Source organism: Terrapene carolina, unplaced genomic scaffold, assembly GCF_002925995.2.
Source record: "Terrapene carolina triunguis isolate 2854851 unplaced genomic scaffold, T_m_triunguis-2.0 Scaffold66, whole genome shotgun sequence".
Classification (NCBI taxonomy): domain Eukaryota; kingdom Metazoa; phylum Chordata; order Testudines; family Emydidae; genus Terrapene; species Terrapene triunguis.
In genome coordinates, this window is record NW_020664417.1 from 46,154,763 (window position 1) to 46,177,005 (window position 22,243).

Sequence of the window (22,243 nt, forward strand, 5' to 3'; positions counted from 1 at the left end):
GTCACAATGAAGCACTGTGGGATAGCTCCCGGAGGCCAGTAATGTCGAATTCCGTCCACACTAACCCAATTCCGACCCCCTAAGGCCGATTTTATCGCTAATCCCCTTGTCGAGGTGGTGTTAGGAAACTGGTTTAAAGGGCCCTTTAAGTCGACAGAAAGGGCTTCGTAGTGTAAACGTGTCCAGGCTTAAGTCGATTTAACGCGGCTAAAGTCGACCTAAACTCGTAGTGTAGACCAGGCCTTAGAAAACAATACCTGTACAAAATCAACAGCAGTAATTTAAGTCTCATAAGTATTCTGCAATTGCTCATCTGCCCCAGATCTTCCAGTTGATATTGTGGATGTTTTCCAGACAAACAGAATGAAGATGTATAGAATAATATTCATTAGAACAGATCTAAACCTTGCTCCATTCATTCATTTTTGTCTCATTCTCTTTTCATCCCTTAGTTTCTCTTTTCAGTTTCTCAGGTTTTCCTTTTTGTTTTTTGCCTTTTATTTCTCTTACAAAACATATACAATAATATACAGTGTTTTTTGACCTAGAGAAGCAGTCTCTTCTTCCATGTTATCTGTTGTGTCCTCTACTAGTTTTCTTTCCTTTGCCTCTTTTTTTTTCCTTCTAGATTCTCTTTCCTTGCCTTTGTGTTCTATGTCTTTGCTTTACTTGATCTTTCTTTGTTATAACATAGAAACACACAGGAATGCCTGAAGGTCACCAGTATGTAATCCTAGGAAACTGATAGTGGGGAATATGATCACCTTATTTGAATGGATACTTGCTCGATGGAAAAAAAATCAAACAAAAACCCAAGGTCTCTGCCAGTAAGTTCTGGGGGAAATTTCTTCCCTACATCAGTTTAATTCTATATGGGATTTTATGGGGGAGAAGAAGTCTGTCAGTGAGAGAAACTTCTTCTGGTAAAGGGTTTCTGCAATACTGTTGAGAACTTGCTCTAGGGAAGATTGCTGCTGAGCTGCTTGCTGTGGGGTTATGGAGAATACTGGTGTGGGGTTCAGTAAAGGGGAGAACAGAAGGTTTTCTTCCAGATCCTTTCACAAATTAGTTGGATGACCTCAGGAGTCTGAATATGAAAATGATGCAGGAGGCAAGGATATCATGAACATAAAACAAGATTGTGGGAGAGGGGAACATCAGATTGGAATCTCAATATGAAAGGGAGCTGGGCCATTGACTTCACTGGGGATATGATTTCACCCTGACTCTCTAAACATGAAGAGGGAAGGGTTGTTTGACTTCTGGGTAAGCATGGGATTGGAAATGTAGTATAATACAATTTGTAAGCATAAATAATAAATCTAAGCACTTATACTTCTTCATTTTATCAGTGACAAATGCATTAAACAATATAAATTACATTTACTCATCCTCATATCCAAATATATGGCAGCTTTCCTGCACTATTAAATACTATTTCCCTTAAGAAGGTGAATGGAGAAAACTGCACACAGTCTTCTAGAGTAAAGCTGAAGTATGATGAAATCACGCTGGAAACAAGAGAACAGGCAATGCCAGGTTGTACAGAATAATAGATCTGTTTGCAAAAAAATTACCATTATCCTTACCCAACAAAATAAGTTGCAAAACTGAAGAAAGTCAAATATGATCTGTTGTAGGTTTCTTAGGTGTTACTAATAACTAAGTAAAACAATTGTTTAAATGTGAATTTTGATACTAAAGTATCACTTTTAGTGATAAAGGTAAAACAGAAATCAAATAGTAAAGGATAACATGAAGACAGCCTAAATTAAATTAGCTATATTTAAAAGAAAAACATCATTTAATGCACACATATAAAATAGGGAAATGTTAGAAACAAACAGAATGGAGCACATTATTTATTACTATGCAAACAAGAGTGAAATCAAGGATCAATTTTAATAGCACACAAGGAATAAACCCACCAACCCATCTGGACTTTTCAACGCTCAATTAATTAGCCAGATGCACAGCATCTTATTATTGCCACCATTCTCTGATTTTCTGGGTTTCTTCCCAACCTATTTTCAAGGTTATCAGCATAAAATTAACAAATGGGGAAATGTCTAATTCAGATTTTGGCTTTCATTATACTGTAATGGTTAATAATTTTCCCTTTGATACTTTGCAGACTCTAATTTTAAGCTTTATTGATTAGGTCATAATGGCCTAGAAAGGGAAAAGGAGAACTAAAGGAGAACGTATACCAATACCAGGAGATAACCAATAACCAAAACCAAAGAGGAATCAGTACTTTTATTATTATTGTTTGCATAGAGTACAGTACAGTAAGTAATATTTATATAATGCTAGGTGAAGTCCTAATCTAAAAATCGTGTCCTATTGCCTTGAAATTACTTCAGATCAAATTTGCTCAGTTTACAAGTTATTTGTTATTATCTTTTATTTGTATTGTGGTAGCGACCAGTGGCCAATCGAGGATCAGGGCCACATTGTGCTAAACACTATTTACACAGATAATGGAAAGATGATCCCTGTTCCAAAGAGCTTACAATGTGTGTTGCGGGTCATATCACAGATCATAGATGACTTTAAGGAACTCAGAAGCGTGCAAAGAAGAAGAGTGTACATGCAATCTTCTCAGAGATCCTGCCTTACCCACGAGCAAAGGAAGACAGAAGGCAGAAGATTCTGGAAGTGAGCCGCTGGCTTGGTAAGTGGCATGGGCTGGAGGCTTCAGATTTTGTGAAAGACTGGTCTACTTTCTGTGGGAGAGGGTGCTGTATAGTTTCAGTGGCCTCCATTTCATTAGAAGGGGGCCAATATCCTTGGGGACAGGCTGGCTAGAGTAATCAGGAGGGTGTTAAACTAAAAAGAAAAGTAGTGAATGAAAAGACAGAAGATATGAGGAGGCAGCACAAAATTGAACTGTTGAGAACAAAATTAATCAAACGAACCAAAGGACATGATGAGAAGAAATTCTTTAGCTGTCAATACACCAATGCTAGCAGCCTGGGTAATAAACACGAGGTCTAATAATTGCTCATTTATTAGCATAAATTTTGATCCAGTTGGTATTACTGAAACCTGGTGGGATGATTTGCATGAATGGAATGTTAAAATCAATGGTTATGACCTATTTAGGAAGGACTGAGTGGGCAAAAGGGGAGGGGAGTTGCACTCTATATCAAAAATGGCATTACTTGTTTCCTAGCCACTGTCAACTCAGAATGATCTCGAAAACTCATGAATCAATGTCCTAATAGATAAAACACAAGATGGGAATTGGCTGGCGTCTGCTACCGATCACCATTTCACACAATTTTAATACTGTACCTGTAGTGTGTGCGATTTTGCCCGCCATTCAATTCAATGTAATTTTGACTATACGCGGTTTTCGCTTTACGCGCTAACCGCGGAACGGAACCCCCGTGTAAGATGAGACTCGCCTGTATAATAGATGATCATTTCCTAACTCAATAAGTATTGCACCCAACATGGGAAATTCTGTTAGACCTTGTCTTGACAAAGAGGAACTGATCACACAACTAAAAATTAATGGTAGAATAGGTACAAGTGATCATGACTTGATCATATTTTTAATATGCAAACCAAACAAAATCCAAACCAGTAATACATATGCTTGGTGCTTTACAACGTGCAATTTCACAAAGTTGAAAACAATTATGAATTCAACTCAGCTGGGGAGGAAGAATTTAATCAGAAAAGTGTGAATGATAACTGGGAATTGTTTAAAGAAACTTTACTAGATGCTCAACTAGCTACAACCTCACAATTGAGGAAGAAGGCCATGCAGGTTAAAATACCACCTGGTTTAGAAGGCAAGTGAAGGCAGCTATGAAAATTTTAAAAAATTATAATATGTAACAAGTGGAAGAAAGGGGAAGTTCTATGGACTGTGTTATAGAGGAGGTCAGACTAGATGACCACAGTGGTCCCTTCTGGCCTTGAAATCTATGGATGCATAGGACAAGAAACAAAAGATGCATACAACAAATAATGGTGACAGTAGGGAACCCTGACATTGACATGATTATAACCAGTGTAATAAGCAGTGGGCACAAACAGCAGCTGCCTAACCAATCCCAACTGTTTTGTAGGGATCACAGTATAAGTGGGTTTTAGGAAGTGATTTAAAGGCGGATAATGCAATGGCTTTGCAGATTTACATGTACAAAGATGATTTTTCCAACTAATACATCACGCTTGCAAATTCAGTCTGAGCTCTGTAAGTCAAGCTGTGAATCTTCCTGTTCATTGTTACTAGTAAAATATTCTGCAGCCTAAATTCTGCCCTATTGTTAGAGCTGTGTAATCCCGTTGTCTCCAAAGGTGATAAGAAAACCAAATTGATGGCAAAAATTGGCCCTTCAATTGGAACTGAAGGGCTAAATTCAACCCTGAGCTTCACGGATGTAGACATGGGTCAAGAAGGTGGTGTGCACAACCAGCACATTGTGAAGCCCAATTCAGTGAGGTCTCTTGTGCTGTAGGTAGCATGCAGGGGATCACAGATGATATACTAGTGAACTTATTCCCGGATATCTGGTTTAGTTTATTTCTTGCATTTTTTTCATAGAATCCTTCTAGAGGCTTAGTGTCTTTCTAAGTTTTGATTAAACCCAAGATTGATGATGCAGCCCTACTGTTAGTTTCTCTAGCTGACACTGCAGTCCCTTTTTATCGCCTTAGAGCTCAGGAACAAGTAAATATCCACTGAAGTATTAGATATACTGTGAATATCACTGTGAATATCAGTGCCTTCACTGTGGATGTTGGAATCAGCACTGTGCCATGACAGCACTGAGAAAGCAAGTGGTGTGGGAGCACTAAGTAATCCAAGAATTTAAACAAGAAAAGAAAATTTCAACCATCTTTTCCATTTACAAGTACAAAAGAACCAGAAGAAATTGAAATATACTGGATGGGATATTAAATATGACCCACAAAACAAAACCTGATCAAGATCAAGAACAAAACCTGATCAGACATAAGTTCCAGGCTGATGAAACTCTGGGATATCAATAAAGGTGATGAGATAAGACAGTCAAAAGAAGTGCTCATCTAACACATCATATTCTGCAAGATTCATGAATTAACACACAGGATTGTACCACAAAGATGTCTATCTAACAGAACCCAGGATTTTATTGGGCAGATGAAGAAAACAGTGACCTATAATATGAAGGCCGATGGAACAGATACTATGATGTTATATGTGAATGAGCTCTCAAACCTAGTTTGGACAAGATTGTAGGTCAACCTATGTGTTTATGCAGAGGGTTTAGGGGTGGAAAGTGCCTTCTTACTCCCCTGCGCAGACTGCCCATATTGGGGGATACACTGAGGGGGGAGTAGGAAGCCAACTCCCCTTCCTGAGCAGGTAACTGGAGCTTTGACTCATCCACCTTACACGCAAACACACTTGTCACCACAGCCAGATTTTTCTATTTTTAGTTTTCAGCAAAGGGTCAGCTCTGTACTTCTACCTGATGCTAATTAACCCATCCCACTAATTAAAACAAAAAGCCAACCTCTGGTTGAGTGGTACAGTAATTCTTATCCAGGGGTTGCATGAGATTTAATTGGTGTTTATAATGCTTATAAACTGTGTTGAGAAGTTCAAGTAACAGCACAGTTATTGATTATTAACAAAGGATTGTACTAGAAAAAGTAAAAAAACAAGCATGCTTTTATGTATTTCTGGATCAAATGTATTTCATCTGCCCAGAAACTGTAGACCAACTCTTAAAATGGGAACAGATGCACTACTTGGCAAATCACATTTAATGAAGTTGAATAAAGGACAGGGTCTACACTTTTACAGAATGCATACAAATGTAAATTTGGCAGTTTCATGTCATTGAAACTGCAACACACACAGTAACAGCACAAAATATTGATCTAGTTGTATATTTGGGTTATATATAGCACAATCTTTTGAGTTTCTGTTCTAAATAATGTTTTCCAGAACAAATAGATGGTATTAGCTGAGCACTAAACTCCAGCTCATCCATTAAAAGCAGATATAAGTAAGCAAAGGAAACGGGCAAGGGTTTCATACCAAGATTATTGGACTCTGAATCCACAAGACACATGTTTAATATTTTACCTATTAATTTACCAGACATGTGTTCAAGTCAAAATGCAGGTTCCCAAGCAGAATTATCCTTAAGTTTTGAATGTGACAGATAATTGTGTTACAATAGGTGGAAAAATGCCATGTCATCCTTCTAACATGTCATCCATATATTCTAACATTAAAAGTCTGCATCCGTCTTTTGGAGATATATAGTCACATTCAGCAAAAGGCAGCTTTGAAACAACTATTCTCACATTTATAGACAGCAAAAAAAAAAAAAAAAGAAAACAAAAGTATTTCCATGGCAATGCCTCTGATCTTAGGCCATATTTGGAAGAACCACACCACCTCAGTTTCAGGGTAAAAAATTAGCGTGCATGTTAGTTCTGTCTTACATATGTTCTAAAAATAACAACAATATTGACACACTATGTTACTATCAGGTGCTTAGTTCCGTGAATTGTTATTTGTTAAAAATAAGGATTAATTTCTTTCTCTAATTCTGTTTCCTGAATTCATTATGTAGAGTATCTCATATGGTAAATATTATTCCTTGTAAATTAATGGGTTCTATGTTCTATGCAGTTATATTTCAGAGATCTAAAAGAATCATTTACCTCCAGTATGTGTTCACTTTGCTGTTCTCGATCTAGCTTTCTTGATGTGGTTATAATTAGCCCTGTAAATATAAAAGAGTAATTCATCAGTCCTTGCAGAAAAGTAATTGTGATGGAGATTGAGCCAGTAATCAGTGATATGCCCAACCTGGACGTCGTCTTTGGTAGTCTCATACATGTCTGCAGAATTTAAGCTTTCATTAAAAAAAAAGTTTCTAGTCTTTATAATTGTGAAGATATCCTTTGGAATGTGAACCAAAGTAGAGCTGTTATAGTGTCTAGACAGCAGATCCAATTTTGTTCTCAGGTACATCTGTACAGTTCCTATGAGTCAATGGGAATTGCATGTCTACATCTCACACACAAAGACATATGTGAACTGACCCCCCTCATTGCAGGGGGGTATTCACTCATAAGTCAATTGTAATGTCTGTCAATCATTTTAGCAGAAGCATACAGCTAGTCTAGGATTCTAGACGAGGCACTGATCCTCCCCTGTGTTAAATTAAAGCTGTTCCACCAGTGCAAAACAGCTTTAAAGTTGGTTTAGTTGGCCATCAGAGGGAAATCTATGGTGCAGAGCCAATAAGGAGGAGTTCACAGTGATCAAGAAAGGAGATGACGTAGAGCCGAATATTTTTAGCTTTAGGGAAAAAAAAGAAAAGGGTGGCTATTAGAGATGTTATGAGGGAAGATGTAATGGGGATTGCACATGGCTTGGTATTGCAATAGGGAGAGAGGAGCCAAAGACAAACACCAGGTTATGTGAGCGAGTGATGGTGAGAATGGGGAAAGTGATGAGCATTTTGAATAAGATGTTGAGAAGAAAGGCTCGATCAATAATATCCAAAGCAGTGGAAAGGCCAAGGAGGAGGAGGATGGAATAGAGACACTAATATCTGACTAGGAAGAGGTCCTAACCAAATTAATCCTTCCTAGGTTCAGGCTAATGACATTAGTCATTGAGACACATTCACATGAAAATGAAATAAAATAATACCACCACCATCACCACACCACTGGCATCGCTAGGATGGGGCATTTAAGTGAGCAGGAAATGACCGGGGAGGGATTGGGGCCCGCCTCCCTCCGACCACCTCCAGCCAGCCTTGCGGGGGGGCGATGGATGCTCTGTCCAGGGCTGTCCAGGGCCCCAGGTGCACACCCACCTCCGGGAGGAGAAGCCGCGCTCTAGCAGCAATGGCCCCGGGCCCAGTCCCACGCTGGGCCTGGCTCCCCAAGCAGCAGCCCTACCTTTTTTGAGGATTCCTCTGCCTCCACGGGGTCGCCTGAAGCTCGCCCTACTCCCAGTGGCAGATTAGCTACTGGGCCAAAGGGGTATGGCCAGAGGCCCCAGGCAATTGGGGGGCCCCAGAAAAATAGGTGCCCCACCGCAAGCCGCCGATCCCCATCAGGAACGCCAGGCGGGTGGAGCAGAGCAAGCCCCCCTGCCCCACCCCTGCTCCCTGGCAGAAGCACCGGGCAGGCAGAGGGAGCTGGGTAAGCCCCCGGCTGCGCTCCCAGGCTGGAGCGCCAGGCAGGCAGGCAGAGTGGGGCAAGCTGGGGACAAAGCAGAGCCGGGGCTAGAGGGTGGGCCTGGATGCTAAAGTGGGTGGGCCGTGGCCCACCCACGCCCACATGTGACTACACCCCTGCACCACACTGAGCTTCCAAAGCACCTCTTATCTGAGGCTCTCTAAGCACTTTGCAATTATGGGTAAGTACTATTATCCTGATTCCACACGGCAGAATTGAAGTATGGAGAAGTTAGTGACTTGCTCATGGTCTTGCAGTAAATCAGTGGCAGAACCAAGAATAGAATTCAGGTCTCCTAACTACCAGTTCCATGTTACCGCTTTTTTATTATAAACATACCTTTCATAACAAAAACATCGCAAACTTATCAATCAACTAACGAAAACTGAATTGCTACACTGTAAAAAAATATATCTATTTTGTGTCACAGCCCTGATAGAAGTAGAGGTTGAAACTCAAAAAATTTACATCAATAAGTTTCCAGTTTTACTTATAGATATCTACTTCTACTGGCATTTCTTTCTATCTGGCATAGCTAGCAAATACTCTTCCACAAAAGAACTCTAGCCTACATACACCAACAAAATGGACAGTCAATTTTAAATAATATGAGTAACTCCTATACATGACAACAGCTGTCGACTATACAGACAATATTATTCTTCAAGAAATGGGTAGCATAAATCACAATCCTTTCAATTATGGTCAAAACTGTACTCAGTTTTCCAGCAATTTCATTCTTCCATTGTAGTGAATACTTTTTTCTATTTAACATTTTCTGACCATTCCTCCCATTTTGTTGTGAACACTGGCAAGCTTCAAACATTTCATACGCTCAAAGACAAAGCATTTGCCAAGCCTCTTGGCTGAGGCTGACCATTCCATCCCTTTTCTTGTCACCTGCACACTAGGGAGCAGCTTGGAATTGTTAACTGGAAATGAACAAATGGGGGACCAGATGCTCACCTCCCCTTACATAGGCAAAAGGAGCAAAAAAAATTAGATAGGACTTTGGGAAGCAGCAGCTCTGCAGTATGTCCTGTTCTGGCGAGCCCATAAAGTGCTTCTGAGGAAACTTTACATATGCAGGGAAGAAGGAACCTATATAGCATGAGTACCTTGAGACCCTGCAGATTTCTGACTGAAAATCTGAGATGAGATTAAAGCTCTAGCCTCCTTTCTGCAGCTATGACCACCCTCACAGAAAAAGGCAGGGCAGAACAGAGTGCCAAACTCAGCTGCTGAAGTGTCTTGCTATTGAGGGGCTGGGGAATGGGGCAGGGAGGAGCCCACCAGAGACCACAGTGAAGGGTAAAGTCATTCTAGGAGATCCATGTGCTTATGCTTTGTGTTGCCCTGTGGATCCTTAAGATTCTCCGACTTCACCAGGCTAGGAACCCCTCCCTTTCAACATAGCATGCAGACCTAACTCCATAAGGTGAACCCTGGGAGCGGCACTAGTGAATGCCAAATACTGCCTGGAAAAGCTTACATCATACTACAAATATACACTAACATATCCCATCTTTACTGCAAATAAATGCCCCAAATTAGAAGTCCAAGGGTCTAACCTAGTTCTGCACATTACCATTTGTGAAATGAATTTATCAGGTTAGACTTTTCTGTAATTGAAGTTGATTGATACATTTTGGAAACAAAGAAGTAAGCAATATACTTAAAATTAATATGCTTTGATGTTATAAAATGGTTGTTAATACAATCTTTTGACTAAGTTTTATGATGTTGCATGCCACACAGTTCTGTTAAAACACTTCAGACTGTTAACAGAAGGGTTTAGTCTTCACCATATATATCCTGTACATTCAGCAGAAACTAGTGCCAACAAAGGAAATATAACACCTCTGGATTTAGAATCTCACACGCACACGCACACACACTGCATTCTTTGCATTTAACTCTTTACTGGTATCCATTTTCCTAAAGAAATAAGTTGTATTTAAACATTTATCCGATTATAGTTGCTATGCTGCAATTTAAATCAAACCCTTTACACACTACTAAACACTGAAAGATTCTGAATGTTTAGTGTTGTCCTGAATAGAGATGGGTGAATAACTGATGTTTTAGTACACTGGAAATTCCCAAAAAATGAGGGGGAGGGGAAATCAGTTCAAGTCAAACTGAATATAAAAATTGCAAAAAAAAACCCCCAAAAAACAAAAACAACCCAGCAAATTGGAAAAAAAAAACATTTAGGGTCCAACAAATCAACCGAAAAAATATTTTCTCCAGTGGTGGAGGAGAAGGCAGCAGTCACTTATAACTGATAGAACGGTGATTAGGGTACTTACCTGGGATGTGGAAGACCTGGGTTCCACTCCGCACTCTGCCTGATGTGGAAAAGGATTTTGACCTTGGGTCTCCCATGTTACAGGACAGTACCCTAGCCATTGTGCTACAGGATATATTGCTGTAGGTCCATCTCAATCTGTCCTATTGAAGCTATTGCACTGTGCATAAATAACTAAAGTCATTGGAGCATGGATTTAAACTATGAATGACAACTCACTGCCACTAGCTATTGGGCCTGGGAATTAGAGTAAGAATGACTCTATAGCCTGGTGATTAGAGCATCCACCTAGGCTGTGGGAGAGTCAAGTTCAAACCTTGCTCCGATTTATGCAAAGTGGAGCAGCTTCAACAGGACAGATTGATACTCCATAGTTACAGTACTCCATAGTTTGGTGGATAGAGGGCTCTACTTAAATGGGGAAGATCAAAGTTAAAATCCCCTTTCCACATCAGGCAGAGAGGGGACCTGAACACAGATCTCCCACATCCCAGGAGAATGCCCAAACCACTCAGCTAACTGTTTTAAAATGGAGGAAGCCTTCCCCTTCCTCCAACTCCCTCCCTTCCTTCCCTCCCCCGCCACCTTTGGTTGCCAAAACTATTTGGCAAATTCATGTCAAATTCTCAATAATTTCACGTTGACCAAACCTGAATTTTTCAGGAAAGACACTATTAGTCCAAAAATGTTTACTCCGCTCTAGTATTAACTTAAGGATATGTCTAAGAGCTTTACTAAGTTGGGGCAGAGGGCATAGTAATAAGGCCTGATGTGGCCATGGATATGCAGGCAGTAAATTCCCATTAATGTCAACAGAGATTGTGGGTGAAATCCTGGCTCCAAATTCTCAGTAACTTTTCAGTGGGGCCAGGATTGCACCCTGTGTGTACAGATGAAGGGCACAACATGACTTTTGCTAATCATGGGTTTTGTGGTGTTTTAAAATAAAGTTACTTTCTGTACTTAGGTAAGGATAAGTGTGCTCAATGGTCCAGTTACCAATGTATTTTGATAGAGTACATTTTCAATATTGCCTGGATTCTAGTACACTTTAAAAGGTTTCCTTTGTTTCCCTCTTGCCATTCTTCAAATCCCCGTCCACGTTTGTTATGGGTATTGATATCAGGAAACAATTTAGATTGAAAATGGGGGACATGAATTCAAAAATTCTAATTAAACATTTTTACATACTTACCTTAAAGTCAGAAAGGAAGGAAATACAGAATGAATGCTAAAGTGGTGGAAAGTAAAGGATGAAGTGTAATTTAGCACTGAAGTAGTTTAGGACTGTAATTAAGTCTGTTCTGAAATCCTTATTATCTGGTGGGGACCACCTTCTGAATAAAGGAAGTGAGCATTGAGCCATAACAAAACTGTCAATTTTTGTTCAGAATAGGAGAGTGTCACTTTACAATCAGATTTTTCTATTTTTTATTCTATCTGCTCTTGCTGAGTGAAAGACAAATAAATTCCAATAACTTACAATATTAACTGTGATTCTACATGTGAATCAATACGTACACTCTGTACAGAGTGGGAGAGACAGGTCAGGCATCTTGGGAAAACACAACCTTATGAAAAAATCATTATTGAGCTAATGATGAAACAAGTGATATTTCTAGAAAAATTGGTGTGATTTTACAGTCGGTAATATTTCAAAACTTGCCACATCAGTAACACATTTTCATAAGGCAGCTTAATTACTTAGAGAGTCTTTGAACAAATCACAGCTATCGTGCGACACTAAACAAAAAATGCCAAGCATAGGTGAGGCTACATTTAAAAATCCCAGTCATCCTATGAATCATAGAACAAAATATGATTAACACTTTTCATTGCTCTCCTTCCTTCCTCTTTTGAGTTCGCACTCTTGTGATACTGTCTGCTTGAATTTCTAAACAGTTCTATTCGAGCGCCTAACCTCCAGATTAAAATCATTTCAGTTTTGTCTGGCCTAGGTTAAGTGCCATTCAGGGCCGGCTCCAGGGTTTTTGCCGCCCCAGGCGGCGGGGAAAAAAAAAAAAAAGCCGCGATCGCGATCGGCGGCAGCTCCACCGCGCCGCTTTCTTCTTCGGCGGCAATTCGGCGGCAGGTCCTTCCCTCTGAGAGGGACCGAGGGACCCGCCACCAAAGAGCCCGAGAGCCCCTTCCCCTTGGCCGCCCCAAGCACCTGCTTGCTGGGCTGGTACCTGGAGCCGGCCCTAGTACCATTGAAACGTTTGGGGGAAAATATAAAAGACCAAAAATGTAATAATTTAGAACTTTATGTAAATAGCATAAATAAGACTGTTCCTTATGCAAACAGCATCATCCCCTGGATAAAGCATCGTTGGCAGACCTGTGTTCAAATCTCAGCTCAGCTACCAGCTCACTGTGTGAGCAAATCACATGTTAACCTGGCTCTCTCTGTTTCTCCAAATTAAAACAGTATAGCAGCCTACCATCCTCCCTTTGGCCATTAAGGGACTATTAGTTAAACCCTGTAAAGTGCTATATAACTCTTAATTTATCATATGAAAACTAAGATTACATTAAAGATATATTCAAGGAAGTTGGATCCCAAGTAATACTTCATTTAATACCCATCAGCAAAAGCTTTAATTTAAATAAAAAAACCAACTTCCTGTTCATTTTATAATGTCATCTCAGTTTCTGCAAAGGAAAAGAGAACTCCTGAATTTGACACTTGGCAGGTAAGTTAAGGGGAAATTAAATTTCAAATATGTTTTAAATTTACTTAAAGGATTTGAAGATGTATTTAATTTAAGGTTATACTTTTTGTTTGTTTTATTCTATCATAAAAAGCTGGACCATTTATTTATACAGTATGCCTAACAAAAATGGCATAAAAAAAGGAGGAGGAGGGATTTCAAGATTTACTGTTTTGTTGAATTTTATGCATCAAACACACTCAGTTTACAGGTAAAAAACCCTCCTCCTTCCTCCCTCCACTAGCTTTGCAAACTCAACCTGGGATCTGAGAATTAAGGGAATTCCTCCCTCCTCCCCCAAATAAATCATCACCAGTAATAAAGGTTCTGCAGTCTAAAACAGGCCCTCAATGACATCAATTGTTTTTAATGGCTTTGCACAGGTGTAAATAATTAGAACATAATAAACAATTCTTTCTATGACAAATGCACAAGAACCAGCTCACTCTTGGCTCTGCAGGCTTAACAGAAGTAAAAGGCAGTAAAAACATATTTTGGGGTCACTAAAGTCAACAGATACAATACACAGGGAGGAAATCTGATTAGTGAGGTGCTATTGTTAAAATGGTTTTAATCTGACAGGGCCCATCCTTTTTCGTTATTTGCTTGTTTTGTTTGTTTATTTTTCTTATAAATTCACCAATATGACTCTGAAACACGAAAGCATAAGCAACCAGCGTTGATGTATTATGTCCCACCACTTTTTGTTTTGCTGAAACATAAACAGCCATCCAGTGAGCAGAGGGTACAATGATCAAACTTTAGTCCTAGAATCGTGCGGGCATTGACGATGATGCTTTTCACAAATACCAAGTAAATAATTTACCACGAGGTTGACTTGTGCAGAAACAGAAGGGAAAGTTTTTCTTAAAACGATCATTAAGAAAAGGGACAAAACTGATAGACGTGTAAATGTAACATTTATTTCCTCAAGAGAATATTACAAACTATGGGAAACTAAATCTATTTTTAAAACCAGTACTTTAAATACATACATTTCCATTAAAATGTAGATTTTAATTCACATTCAGAGAAAAGTCTTCCACTCTATCCCTAGTTTACCCCATTGTGCCTAAATATATGCATGTGCTCTATGCTCACACTAGGACAATTTCCTTTCTTGGAGTAAAGAGGTCCACAGATCCATGATGTTGGATCTTCACTCTCTGCAGTCTTGGAGGCAAACCAAACCTGTTAATGGAAAGGGAGGTATGGCTCCCCCTCCAAGAAACCAACAGTTGTGACACTGTCATAGTCTAGAAAATCTCTAACCATTCTATATTGGTAAGGAAAATTAAGCATTAAGATTAAATAGAACAATCCTCCTGCTTTCCTTGAGAGGCAGAGTCGCTGGATAAGATTCTTCAGCTTTTTCTGTCTTTCCTGCAGTAAGAAGCTTTGTACAGCACAGTGTCTATGTACATTGCGAGACAGGAAATGGTGAGTAAGAGATGGTGTTAATTATGTCGCAAAACCATGGCTCAAGCAGCAATCTTATCACCTGGGTGGTGCCATTTATAATTCTGATTCTGGATGATGTTCAGAGAAGGAGCCTTCCTGTTTGAGAGCAGCTATTAGTACTACCAGACGTTTCATAAACGTTTGCAATGTTGTTGCTGAACCAAAGAGCAAGGACCTGCACAGGCAATGTTGTGCTCAATGAACAAAGCACAGGAAGCACTTATGAGACTGCTGAATTGAGATATAGAGAGAGACATCCTTCAAGTCAATGAAGTCGATGGAGGCCAGTGTGGATTTTTAAGGTCCGCATCTTGGGGATGGGGAACAATATGGAGTAAAGGTCTTGTTTCTTCTACAGAGAAGGGACAGGTTCTATTGCTCCCATCCAGAGAAGATCTAGGATGGCTGTTTGCATACTCTGACTATTCTTCTTCCTTAAGCACGTAGGACATGTGATTTCTGTTGGCATTGCTTGTGAAAGCCCGCAGTGTATGTAGGGCTTCAGATGACAGTTCACATTTGGGTGTTTTTTTGCTGGCCTGATGCCCCCAATGGTTTTCCATGGCCAAAGGAGAGGATTGAGACATTGCCTATCTGGAATTGGCTGCCTCTGAAGGGTCGGCATATAGAGAAGGCCACTCTTTTCAGGTAAAAGTTTCTCCCAGTTACCAAGGCAAAAGCCCCACTTATCTTTGTTAGTGACACTAGTATATCTTTTGACTGGAACACACTGAGGAACCATCTGTCTTTACAGCATGGAAGCAGGGAGAAAGAAAGAAATGGTGGGCCACAGGAGCAGCCCTAGCCATTTTCCTCGGGAGGTCAGACAATCTTTTTGGTGCCTCCCCCACGCCTACACACACACCCTCAGTGGCCAAGCAAAACAACCAACCAACCCACAGCCAGCCGATCAGCAGAGAGAAAAACAAAACAACCCAAGTGGCACAGTGGTATGGCAACTTCGGGAAGTTAGGCAACTGTCCTGCTTGCCTGCCCATAGAACTGGCCCTGTGGGACAAGAGTCCTCTTATTGCCTGCTGGTTCTTCCACATCTGTGCTGCTGTCCCTCTCATTACTCCATAGCTATCAGCTGGGGGTAGGAGATGAGGCATAGCAACCTGCAACTGGGAGCAATAACCAGGACAGTAGGGCCTGCTGACCCACAGGAGCCTTGACAGCCAGATACTTTCCCAGTCCATTAGGTATGGCAGGAAATCACTATCCCACTATTACGACTTCCCAGGATGCATGAAGAGGGCAGTACACTATGGCTTGTCTACGGCACCTGCAGATCTCATCAGCATAGCTTACAATACTGAGTCCATTCTTGCCTGAAGAGTCTACCCTCTCTGAGTTTTTATTATTATTTTCCCATTTGATTCTCTAATGCTGACTTGGAATCTGGCCTTCTTCTACAAAGGAGGAAGAATTCTTTGTTCGGGGGGGGATAGCGTATGGGGCGAGGGGGGTGTATGCATCCCTAGAGGAATCAGAACGTGTCTATGGACTGCTTTTTTCTGCATTGATTTGCCAGGCTGTACTCTGTAAGGATGAGCTGGGAAACCCAGCATGGCTGATTATCCCCCATGCTGCACTATGTGAGGATAAGCAGGGGAACCCAGTGTAACAGATGGAAATTTCCTGTGATATCCTGGACAAATCTGACTGAATTAAGCTTAAGTATTCAGAAGCCCATTGTATTACAAAATGCACATGTTTATGTGCAATCGTATGGAACTTCTTTAGGATAAAGTATTGTGAACTTCAAAAGGCTATGTTGAACAATGTGGCAGACACAACTGATCTTTTGGGACAATATATGTGCCATACTGGGAGGAGCCTTTGAATCTTTGTACTGAGGGGGGAACTTTTTGTCTGCTGATCACCTGTTACACGAGGACAGTTCAAAGACACAAATTGGATTCTCCAGGGACCAAACAGACAAAAAAGGATTTTTGAATAAAATAGCCTGAATTTAAGCTGACTCAGGCCCTTCGTTTTGATTCAGCAAGCAGACAGGACTGTCTGTTCAAGGGGAGGGTCCCATCCTGGGGGAAAGATTGGAAGGACTGACAGCAACTAGAGCCTTGTAGAGATGGGGAAGAGGAAAGCATAAGTGCAGGTTCTTTTATTGTTTTAATATGTTTCCTCTATAATGATTTTACCTTAAAAATAAAATATATTTGCTTAGAAAGAGCTGTGTGGTAACTTATAACTAATGATTACATGGTGTACTGTCTCTGAGGAGAGAAATGAAGCAGGCCTGCTTAGGCAGACTGTCTTTTGGTGGAAACAACACAGTGAAGGCAGGGAACTGATCAGCCTGTTAACACCTCAGTCTAGTGGGACAGAGACACAGGTTCTCTGCCAAAGAAGGACAATAGCTGGGGACCTGGCAGTCTGAGAGTGGGTGCCCTTACTGGACCACTAAGAGGAAATACAGGAGTAGTTGCACTGAACTGTAACCCCAAGCATTGAGGAGTATCTGGCCTGCTGCACTCTGAAAATTTATATGGGTTGAGGGAAACGGCTTCACTTTGTGTCTCGTAGGTTATGTCTACATTACAAACTAGGGGTGCGATATCCTTACTCCTTTACCCACTCTTTTTCAGTGGAAAGTTTCTCCCAGTTAGATACACCCAGTCCGTGACCACCAAGGGAACAGGCACACTTATCTTTGGTAGATAGTGAGAAAGAGGAGGTTCACATGTAGGCTTGTGCTGGAATGGGACCTAATGGGAGCTTCCAAGGCCCCTTGCTTTGTTCAAGGGAGATTCCTGGACAAGGCCTGAGCATAGGCTGATGCATCCTGGGGACACCAGGCTCCAACCTGAAAGGTTCAAAAGGAGTTCTTGGCCTGCTTGCTTGCTTGGGAGACAGAACTGGGCTGAACTGCTGGAAAGGAGTAGCCCTGAGCCACTTAAAGTCTGAGGGGTGGCCCCACTCATGCTGATCCTGGGGGACCACCACCATGCCAGCTATGGGGGAATTTTGCTGCTGAGGTGCTGCTGCTGCCGCTTCCCAAGAACTCCTGCCTGGGAAGGGAAGCAACAGGAAACTCTGCCCCTGCCAGAGCACTTGAAAAGGGCTTGGGTCTCCACAGAATGAGCACAGATCTCCAGCCAGCTACTCAGTGAGTGGGGAGGTGCAGGAGCCAGTTTCTAACTACCTTCCTAATCCTTCTCTGCCATGCTGGACTCCATATGGGTGGTCAGGGGGCACAGAGTCTCACAGACAATGAGGAGAAAGGGAATTCCCTCTGCCAATAAAGGCAGACCCCCACCACCCTCTTATTTTTCTTCTTCTCCTCCTCAGAGAGCAGCTGGTCTGCCAGCCTGCAGCAGCAAACGAAAAATTGATGGTTTCTCAAAGATGGAATCATGCCTTCCCTGCTACTTAATGACAGGTTTGGTCTGCCTCCAAGGCTGCACAGAGCAAAGACCCAATATCATGGACCTGTGGACCTCACTGTGAATTAGAATGCTCTATAAACATTAAATAATACCCTATTAGCAGAAAACAAAGGTAATATATGTTAGAGGCACACATAAATCTCTCTCAAGCACAAACAGCATGGGGCTTCCTCTGCAGCTACGGAGAGAGACTGCGCAGAAGTACCGGAGTTCTGCTATGTGGGAGTTGGGGAATCTTGTACAGAGGTAGACCACTCATTGCAGACCTCTTCTCTAACAGGGCTCACACCTCTCAGAGTTCAGTGGAACGGAGGACAGGAGCTAGTCTGGTAAAACCTCAGGTGCACAGATTTAATGGAAATTCCTTATTGGAGTCTTATATTCTGTAGGGGATCATAGATCACTCAGAGAGGCACATAGAACCTCACTAGATTTAGGGCTGCCCTTCACAAGGGTTTTTTTTGCACAAGTAAATAAATGACACTGGTGCAAATTCTTAATGTAAATGAACTTAAACCAGTCTAAATTGCCTTTAAATAGATGTAGCTTAATTTGGTTATTTAAATTGATATAACTGCACAGATGCAAGTTTTCTAATATAGGCAAGCTTGTAATATTGAATGGTCAGGCAGGGTCGCATTTGTGTTCGGCGCTCAAGACAAAATGCTCATTTAGAGAAATGTCCCCTCTCTAAATTTAATTCTTTTTATAGTCCAGTAATCATAGAAAAACTTTATTGAATTATCATGAAAAATTTTACACATTCTCTATAATGGAAAATCTATTTTAACATAGCAATTTTATTGGTTTTCCAATCTGTTCTATCTCATTTGGGGGGAGGGGGGGAATTGTTATGTAGTGTTGAAAATAGATATCTTGGTTTTATAAAGTCTTAGGGCCTGAATCGTTATACCAGTTTACAGCAGCATAGATTGAATGTTTTGAAGGGCCCACTGTCTAGATACTCTCGGCCAGTGGTTCCCAAACTTTAACCTGTGAACCCCTTTCACTAAAATGTCAAGTCTCGCGAACCCCTTCCTAAAAATGAATATTTCCAGGGATTTTCTCCTTTACTTGAGTATATTATAAAAGCAGTGATCTTGGAAATATAAAATTTGTTTTTATGATATGCTTATTACACACTATTTATTATAAATTATTTATTATTACAGTATTTTTATTACATTATGAAAATGGCAACACTCTTCCAAGATCTCACTTTCGTAGCTTGTATCACTTTGAATAAGCCTGTTATAAGACAAGGCTCCTATGTGTCATCAAGGAGTATCAGATGTGAAACAGCATAAAGGTATTTAAGAAGCCAACTCAAAAGAGTTCCTCCTACACAAGTATTCAGGTCTTGAGCAGTCCAGGCAAACAAGGCATGTTACAACAAAGCTTAAACTTGTTCTTCATAATAATTAAAAAAAACAATACTAGCTGCCTATTTAATTTTAAAAATAGCAAAAAATATCCACCTCCCTTTCCATTTCTTATAAGGAATCTTGAAGTTTAAATCTCCTCAGGGTGATAGATATGCTTGCTTTGAGCTGTTTAGCTCTGGGAAGTCCAGGGGATCTGGGCTGCTGGCCCCATGCCGGGGTCCCCCTAGGGACAGCTCTGTCTGCCATTAGGGATTTTTTTTCCCCGAGGACCCCCTGTAACATTTTGCGAATCCCAGTTTGGGAACCACGGGTCTAGGCTGACGACCTGCATAACACAGAGCATAACTTTTAGTTGAATTAGAAAGCCATCCAATCTTGATTTTAAGGCTTCAAGTGACAGAGAATCGATCACATCCCTAGGTAAATTAGTACCATCATTAATTACCCTCACATAAATATTTGCACCCTATTTACAGTTCAAATTTTTTTAGCTTTGACTTCCAGCCATTGGAACTTGTTATACTTTTTGTCTTCTACGTTAAAAAGCCCTCTAGTATTAAGTATCTTCTCACCCTCATAGACTCTGATCAAGTAACCTCTTAACCTCCCCTTTGGTAAGCTAAACAGACTGAGCTTCTTACGTTTCACACTGTCAGGCAGACCCCTTGTCATTCTTTTCTGAACCATCTCCAATTTGTCAGCAACCTTTTTGAAGCATGGACACAAGAATTAAACACAGTAGTCCAAGTAATGGTCTCACCAATGCTATATGCAAAAATACTGACTCTCTACTTCTACTCCTGTAATTCAATTCAATTAACTTACTCCTGATTTACACCTAATTCACTTCCTAAACACTCAGTATCAGAACAACAAATATTTCCTTCCTAACAATTAATAGTTAAGGTTTTCTTATCTTATTTATACATATTGTAGTCAAGACTGATCAAACTGTTTTTCTCTAGACATGTGTTTAAAAGTGATAGCTTCAAAACCAAATGCAATTAACAGGTTAGTGAAAAGCAACAAGGTTAGCTCCTACCAGTTTTCAAACAACTGAAAAGAATATTAGGCTTTGCCTTTCAACAGAGAAAAATATACTTTCTTTCTCTTTCATTTGGCAGTTATACACTGATGATTTAAAGCTGGTCAATATGTTGTTGCAGCACATCTCTGATTATGAATACAGGCTGCCGAGTCAAAACTGCGTGTACACACACACACACACACACACACACACACACACACTTACTTCAGCCTAACCAACCATTGCACTTAAGGGAAAACACAGTAAAAATACCTGAATAGCTATGGTACATGTTCAAAGATAGTTCCTTAACACTTTGATAGGATTCCATTCCTCTGACCCAGCCCGCCCATTAATGTCTCAATATTAATGGTGTTTAAATCTAGAAAAAGCTCTTTCCAGTAGCTTTTGAGTGAAGTGCTGAATGAGTGGACTATGCATATAACTAAATAGTCACATAACTACTAGCAATTCAGTTTAAATACCTGCTTAACTTTAAGTACATGCTTAATTCAATCCCTATTCAGCAAAGCGTTTAAGCATGGTCTAGATAAAACAGTACTTAGTCCTGGCTCAGTGCAGGGGACTGGACTAGATGACCTATTGAGATCCCTTCCAGTCCTACACGTCTGTGATTCTATGTGTGTAACGTAAAGCATGAGTAGTTCCATTGTTTTAAATGGAACTTAAATACAGTATAACCTCAGAGTTACGAACACCTCAGGAATAGAGGTTGTTTGTAACTCTGAACAAAATGTTCTGGTTGTTCTTTCAAAAGTTTACAGCTGAACATCAACTTAATACAGCTTTGAAACTTTATGAGGCAGAAGAAAAATGCTGCTTTTAACCATCTTCATTTAAATAAAACAATAACAGAAAAAGTTTCCTTACCGTCTCAAAAACATTTTTAAACTTTCACTATTTTTTTTTTAGTAGTTTACATTTAACACAGCAATGTGCTGTATTTTCCCCCCCGTCAGGGTTCCCTCCGCACTCTGAACTTTAGGGTACAGATGTGGGGACCCGCATGAAGACCCCCTAAGCTTATTTCTACCAGCTTAGGTTAAAAACTTCCCAAGGCACAATTTTTTTCTTATACCTTGGATTAAGTAACGCTGTCACCATCAAGTGATTTAAACAAACATTTAGGGAGGGCCATTTGGAGCCCTACCTTTTCCAAATATCCCCTCAAGCCCCTACACCCCTTTTCCTGGGCAGGTTTGAGAATAATCCCCTCACCAATTGGTACAGGTGAACACAGACCCAAACCCTTGGATTTTAAAACAATGAAAAATTAATCAGGTTTTTAAAAGAAAAATTGTAATTAAAAAAAAGGTAAAGGAATCACCTTTGTAAAATCAGAATGGTAAGTACTTTACAGAATAACAAAAGACTTAAGAACATAAAGGATCTCCCCTCTAGGTAAAACCTTCAAGTTACAAAACCTGGGATAAACCTCCCTCCTCCTACAAAGGAAATCACAAGCCAAAATAAAAGTAAGCTAACACATTCCTTCGCTACTACTTTAATACTAATGGAGTTGGATTGCTTGCTTTCTTGATCTGTCTCCAGCAAGCACACAGTACAGACAGACAAAACCTTCCCCCCTCCCCGATTTGAAAGTATCGTGTCCCCTTATTGGTCCTTTTGGTCAGGTGTCAGCTAGGTTACCTCAGCTTCTTAACCCTTTACAGGGTAAAGAGGAATGTTATGCT

General features: G+C 40.5%; 1 protein-coding gene across 1 annotated transcript in view; it reads right to left on the reverse strand.

Moving 5' to 3' along the window:
- The window catches only part of FAT1 (FAT atypical cadherin 1), a 161,911-nt gene that overhangs the window by 63,972 nt on the left and 75,696 nt on the right, over positions 1-22,243 (reverse strand). Inside the window, exon 4 of the mRNA XM_024203281.2 lies at positions 6,685-6,746. Coding sequence (XP_024059049.2) covers positions 6,685-6,746 — 62 coding nt within the window. The remainder of the gene's footprint in view (positions 1-6,684; positions 6,747-22,243) is intronic.